General features: G+C 33.8%; 1 protein-coding gene across 1 annotated transcript; it reads left to right on the forward strand.

Moving 5' to 3' along the window:
- The first annotated feature begins 3,003 nt into the window (after positions 1-3,003).
- LOC106390390 (selenium-binding protein 1) lies at positions 3,004-5,577 on the forward strand. Its single transcript, XM_013830845.3, has 7 exons — positions 3,004-3,265; positions 3,603-3,798; positions 3,888-4,115; positions 4,294-4,525; positions 4,608-4,715; positions 4,805-5,077; positions 5,157-5,577. Exons 1-7 carry the CDS (start codon positions 3,121-3,123, stop codon positions 5,436-5,438), a joined length of 1,464 nt encoding a protein of 487 aa, XP_013686299.2. The 5' UTR covers positions 3,004-3,120; the 3' UTR covers positions 5,439-5,577.
- The last annotated feature ends 1,515 nt before the right edge of the window (positions 5,578-7,092 follow it).

Raw genomic sequence — 7,092 nt, forward strand, 5'->3', positions numbered from 1 at the left:
TTATTGGCGCCTTCCTGATTCCATTAGAATCGCCCAGGCTTGCTCTAACTCCCGTAACACGGTCGATGAGCATGGAAACGGGCCGATGCTTCTCTCTACGGGCCAAAAACCCCACGCCGGTGTCCGTTTGGAAATGGTAATTAAATATTTTATTAAATACATTTTTTAATATATATATTTTATTCTAACTTTCTTAAATGTTTTTTAGGCCAAAGAGACGGGACATCTCCCGTCTCTTATGGAACTTTACGAGAGGACCCACAAGAACAAGGCCGGCGTATTTGTAGATGGCAAGTCCGAGCAAATCTACAACGACGTGGTTGCTCGGGTCGAAGACCGCCAGACTCAGCTGACCCAGCAGTCTAGCGACGGATTACCCGTCACCTTATCCACACTTGAAGTGGATAAGATTTACGAGGAGGTAAATTTTCAAAAATTTTAATTTTTTATTATTCATTTAATATAACTTTAAATTTTTACTTAACAATATTTATTTTATGTTTTTAAGGTTGTCCCTAAAAAAAAGGGACGGACGTTGGGGATTGGTTCCGTCAACGATGTTCCGAGAGCGACATCGTCTTATGGTCAGCGACGGGATGATGAAGTCACTGAGCTGCGTAGAGTGTCCGCTCAGCTGCGTAACGAGTTGGCCGCGACAAAATCTCGTATGGGTGGAGTCGAGGGCTTCTTGGACGTTATAGCGGCCACAAATCCGGAATGGGAGTCCATGTTGAGGAACATGCGACAGCAACATCCTATTCGAGGCGAGTCATCTGACGTACATAACGAGGCGGATGTTACGAGGAGGAGTGATGAATTCTATCAGGCGATGAACGACCCTTAGTTTTTTTTTCCGGTTGTTGTATTATAAATTCAAAACTTATTTATATATAAAATATTTTCATATTGATTTATGGGCAAATCTTCAAAATAGCACATTTCTAAGTTTATATCACAAAAATAGCACTCAAAAACTAAAATGACCAAAATAGCACCTTTCTAAGTTTATCCTTTGAAAATTTTAATTTTTTTATTTTTCAAAATTTGAAATCTTATCCCCAAAACCTCATTTCTCAATTCTAAACCCTAAACCCTAAACTCTAAACCCTAAACTCTAAACCCTAAACCCTAAACCCTAAACCCTAAACCCTAAACCCTAAACCCTAAACCCTAAACCCTAAACCCTAAACCCTAAACTCTAAACCCTAAACCCTAAACCCTAAACTCTAAACCCTAAACCCTAAACCCTAAACTCTAAACCCTAAACCCTAAACCCTAAATCCTAAACCCCACCCTTTAACTCTAAACCCTAAGTTTGTGACTTTTGATAAAACATTAAGTGCTATTTTTGTGACTTTTGACCTTGAGTGCTAGTTTGGGAACAAAAACTTGATTTAGTGCTATTTTTGTCTTTTTCTCTTGATTTATTTTTATTTTAAATTTTAATTTTATTAATAAATTAAATAATTTTAATTATTTTTTAATTGTATTTTTAAATTCTGTAAAATAATAAAAACGAAGTAAATTCGTAGCTAATGTACGACCTATTTACGTGGAAACCTTACGAGGAAATGACGAGAAATAATAAACGAGTATTTTATGAGAAAACATTTACGAGGAAATAACGAGGAAAGATAAACGAGTATTTTACGAGGAAATCCTTTCGTGGTTGTTACGTGTATTTTGCGAGGAAACACTTTCAAGGTATTTACGTGTAGTTTACGAAGAACTCGTTTCGAGGTATTTACGAGGAAATATAGCGACCTCCTTACGTGGAATATTGACGTGGTCTTTACGACGAAATGATCTACTTCGTCTTTACGACGAAATATATTTCTCGCTAAGTTACGACGAATTAGCGAGGAAATATGTGTTACGACAGATGAGTAACGAGCAAACGTGGTTCCTCGCTTATTCGTCGTAAAGCCTCTTTTACGACGAACTCACGAGGAAAACCGCCCTTGTTAAGATTATGTTTTCTTGTAGTGTTTGGATATTTGTACCAAAAATAACTATATTACCCGATTATGTCTAGGTCTTTTGAATATCATTAGTTATATTACGACCAATATAAAGTATATAACACTAATTATGAAAAACAAACCTCAATGTATAAAGATGAGAACCAATATCCACGAGGGTGCGCGGATAAATCTCTTGTATATATTAATTTGCTAACCATGTATTGGACAATACTTATGGTTTAGTTACAAAAGGTTCTAATATGTAAGGTCTCTTTGGATTAGATTCTTAGGGTTATATTTTAGATTTAGATTGTTTTTTGCTTTATTGACCAAAATTTACATACCAATGTTCAGTAGTATATATTTTACATATTTTGGTATTTGATACAATGATTAATTTAAGTAGTAATGTTACATATAGGTCTAGATCAAATGTTTTAAATCTATTTCTAATGTTATAGGTCCAGATCTAATGTTATAGGTCCGGTAACTCCAGCTTCCGTCACCGGAGCTATACCAATGTTGAGTAGGGCTGGAGTTTGTGGTTTAGGGTATAGTAGACGTATTTTGTAGTCTATTAGGATTGGAGAGTACAAAATATTTTTAAATTTAACTTAATTTTTTATAAAAATTGTGAAATAAATCCTAAATTTATATATTAACTTTTCGATTATAAAAAAGAAAAAAAATCCTAGTAGACTACCAAACCAGAAACAATTTTAGATTACAAAGCTCAAAATAATTTCGATTATTTTTAGTTTTTTTGTATAAATAAATTAAAACGATAATCTTCAAACTAATATTTAAAAATTGTAATATCATATATTAAAATTATTCAAACAAAATAAACAACAATAATGAAATTACTATAGTAGACTTCGAAAAATGTTTCCTAAGTAGACTTATGATAAAGTTTACTCCAAAATTTTAATAGCCAAAGTAGATCTATATTTTAGAATTTTGGTTTCCTTCACGTATACCTCACCTGACACAGACTTCTTAATACAATATTGGGTAACGGACGATAAGTCAGCATTTTAGTACAGCCAAAAACTTCTCACGTATAAATCAAAATCACATGTCTTTGCGATAATCACTACCATATAATATATATAAATATAACTAAGGTATCTGATACCAAGAGACAGAAATAGAAATGGCGACGGAAGCTGAAGTTATAGCTCCAGTGAACAACGGCGGAAGCAGGGGATGTTGCAAGTCAGGTCCCGGTTACGCTACACCACTGGCCGCCATGTCCGGACCATCGGAAAAGCTCATCTACGTCACTGCCGTCTACAATGGTATACTTTTGATCGTATCTGTGTTTGTTTGTATGTTTTAAATCTATTTCTAATGTTATAGGTCCAGATCAAATGTTTTCAAAGGTACTTTCAGACAGAATCTTTACTTTTTGTAACTTTGGTTAAAGATTTGGTAGGTCCTACGGATTCTCAAAGATTCTAGATCAAAATCACAAATACCCTTGAGATTTCTCTGTTTTCATTTTCTGTATTAGATCTGTTAACGGGAAGTTAATGAAACGAGGAGTGAACATCATTGTGTTGGTTGTATAATATGAGTTTAATTGACGACATCCTGGCTCCTCTGATTTATTCATTTGTAATTCGTTTTTTCAAGGAACGGGACGAGAGAAGCCGGATTACTTGGCAACGGTGGATGTTGATCCAAACTCACCAACGTATTCAAACGTCATTCACAGACTGCCAATGCCTTTTGTGGGGGATGAGCTTCATCATTCTGGTTGGAACTCATGCAGCTCTTGCCATGGTGATGCTTCTGCTGATAGACGGTATCTCGTGTTACCATCCCTTGTGTAAGAATCCTTCTTCCTTTCCATTTTTCATAGTCATATCTCTATATGTTTCTGTCTTGATGATGGGTTTTTTTTTTCTGTTTCTGAAGATCTGGTCGCATCTATGCGATTGACACAAAGGCAGACCCAAGGGCACCGTCTTTGTATAAGTATGTTGATCCTAAAGAGATTGCTGAAAAGACTGGATTGGCGTATCCACACACAGCTCATTGTCTTGCCTCTGGTGAAATCATGGTGTCCTGTCTTGGAGACAAAGAGGGAAACGCCAAGGGGAATGGGTTTCTTCTCCTTGACTCTGATTTCAACATCAAGAATAGGTAAATCGTTACGTTTTAGTTTTTAATCAAATATTAGTCATATATATTGTTGATGCTTGTTAGGCTAAGAGTTAAGACAAAATGAAGTAAGGGATACACAAGGAAAGTGCATATAATATATATAGCCAATCCAGTGAATGTAAGGAGATTTTGAATGGACTTTGATTTGTATGGTTAGGTGGGAGAAAGAAGGACATAGTCCCTTGTTTGGTTATGATTTCTGGTACCAACCGCGGCACAAGACAATGATCAGCACTTCTTGGGGAGCACCTAAAGCCTTCACCAAAGGTTTTGATCTCCAAGACGTTGCTGATGGCTTGTATGGAAGCCATCTACATGTTTATAGTTGGCCGGGAGGTGAAATGAAACAATTAATTGACCTTGGAGAGACTGGTCTCTTACCTTTGGAGGTAACATAACCAAACATCTAACTTAAATGTGAATATTTGATCTGTGTTTTGTCTTGAAGGGATATATACTTTTGTTGTACAGATTAGATACTTGCACGATCCCTCTAAAGATACAGGATTTGTTGGGGGTGCTTTATCAAGTAATATGATAAGATTTTTCAAGAACAGTGATGACACCTGGAGCCATGAGGCAAGTGTAGCTTCGTAATCTTCTTCATTTAACCCTTTCTGTTCTCTAATTAATCCGCAATTTGATCTGTTTTTTATTTATTTTTGTAGGTGGTTATATATGTTAAACCCCTAAAAGTAGAGAACTGGTTTCTGCCAGAAATGCCAGGGCTTATCACTGACTTCTTGATCTCACTCGATGACCGGTTCATGTACTTTGTGAACTGGCTTCATGGAGACGTTCGCCAGTACAACATCGAAGACCCTAAAAACCCTGTCTTAACCGGACAGATTTGGGTGGGAGGACTGCTACAGAAGGGCAGTCCTGTTAAGGCCGTTAGAGAAGATGGTAGCACTTACCAGTTTGATGTTCCTCAGATCAAGGTTTGTCCCCAAATGTAATATTACTAAGTTTTACATTTTACACTGTATAGAAAACTTTTCTTCACTGGTAATTTTTCAGGGAAAATCTCTAAGAGGAGGACCTCAGATGATCCAGTTGAGCCTCGATGGGAAAAGACTGTACGCAACGAACTCGCTCTTCAGTGCTTGGGATCGTCAGTTTTACCCGGAGCTCATGGATAAAGGATCACACATTATTCAGATTGATGTTGATACAGAAAAAGGTGGTCTCTCAGTAAACCCTGATTTCTTTGTGGACTTTGGTGATGAACCAGATGGTCCTGCCCTTGCTCACGAGATGAGATATCCTGGGGGAGACTGCACCTCCGATATCTGGATTTGAATTTGGAAGAGTGAGTTTGTTGTGTTACGTTTAATTTGAGTGTTATTTGTTGTTATGTGTGAGATGAATAAAAAACGAGGTAACAAGTGAACACATTTAGTGTCACCGTTTATATATACTGTTCGATTTAATGCATTCTCGGTTGTTCCAAAAATCAGTTTGTAGAACGTACCGTGTATATGTCAAAGAATATCTAATTTGCCTTAGATCCTAAGTTTTGACCTTCTTTCATAGCTCCATATAAGCTCAGCCACCACGCATCGTCTTTCATAGCATCAAGTCTCGCAGTTAGGATCAGAGCCGGACTTGAGAGGAGTCTTAGGAAACATTTGAATGGGGCATCTACTTTGTGACTTGTGAGGCCCCACATTTTAAAAAAGTTGATACACATTAATATAGTTATATATAAGTATTAAATATATAATATTGTTGCTGTTTCATTAATTAAAAGTTGAACATATATTGGTGTTATTAAAATTTACAACTTTAATTTTTCTAAAAAGAAAATAATTCTATAGACTAAATTTTTGTTTTAAAATTTACATTTTCTTTTTAAAAATTAAATTAAATATTTTTTTCTAATTTCAAATAGGACCCCCATGAACTCAGAACCTGCTCTGTTATGATGCTAGGAGGCAAAGAGATTGACCGATTTAAGAAGTTATCGCTTGAATCTAATTCCCTATATATTAATTGAGAAATATTTGAAAAGATGTAACCTCAATTTTGTAATAATTAAAAAAGACTCATTGCTTATGTGTCAATCAATTAGGTAGTTAATTAGTCCTACGTGTCAGCCTCACATTGAAATTGAAAAACATGTTGGTCCAATTCGATTTTTATATCTCACTAGAAACATTTAATACCAACTATATGATATCATATGATATTAAATAAAGCAAAGTGGCTATTTATTATATATTATTTCCTTAAATAAAACCTACGGAATTACCTAATGTGATTATGATATATATATAGTAATTAATAATTTTAAATAATAAATATTTGCTAATAATTCGTATGCTTTCTATCATTTTTGTTTAATTTTTTACTATTAAAATAAATTACACAATTACATTAATCATATATTAAAATTTTAGTTTTTTTTGTATATTTTGTATTTTAAATTTTTCAAAACGAATATAAATTACTAAAACTGTTAAAAGTCACATAAACTTTTGTGATCAATGTTTAAATTTTTTTCTATAATAAGATACAATGATAATAAAATCATATAAATAAATAATTTTATTTTAATAGGTGTTTATGTTAATATATATATATATATATACTTCATATCGTTTAAATTTAATTATATATCATATACGATAGATAAGATTGATTATTTTGATTTATTTATTCTAAAATGATGGCGAATAAACAAGAGCGGTCATTTGATTTTATGTGCAAACCAATTTATTACATATTAATAACTGATTTCTTAGTTATTTAATATATAATTATTATTTTATCATTTTATAATATGCAGAAAAATATAAAATAAGTATTTATTTTGCACAAGGCGCAAATCTTAACCTAAGTATGTATCTCTTTAATAATTTTGAATCTTAAACATTTTCTAAATCCCAGGCCAAAATAAAAAAAAGAAATGAGAATAAACTCAAAAATCAATATTTATATCGAGCAATAACCA

This window comes from Brassica napus, chromosome C4 (assembly GCF_020379485.1).
Source record: "Brassica napus cultivar Da-Ae chromosome C4, Da-Ae, whole genome shotgun sequence".
NCBI lineage: Eukaryota > Viridiplantae > Streptophyta > Magnoliopsida > Brassicales > Brassicaceae > Brassica > Brassica napus.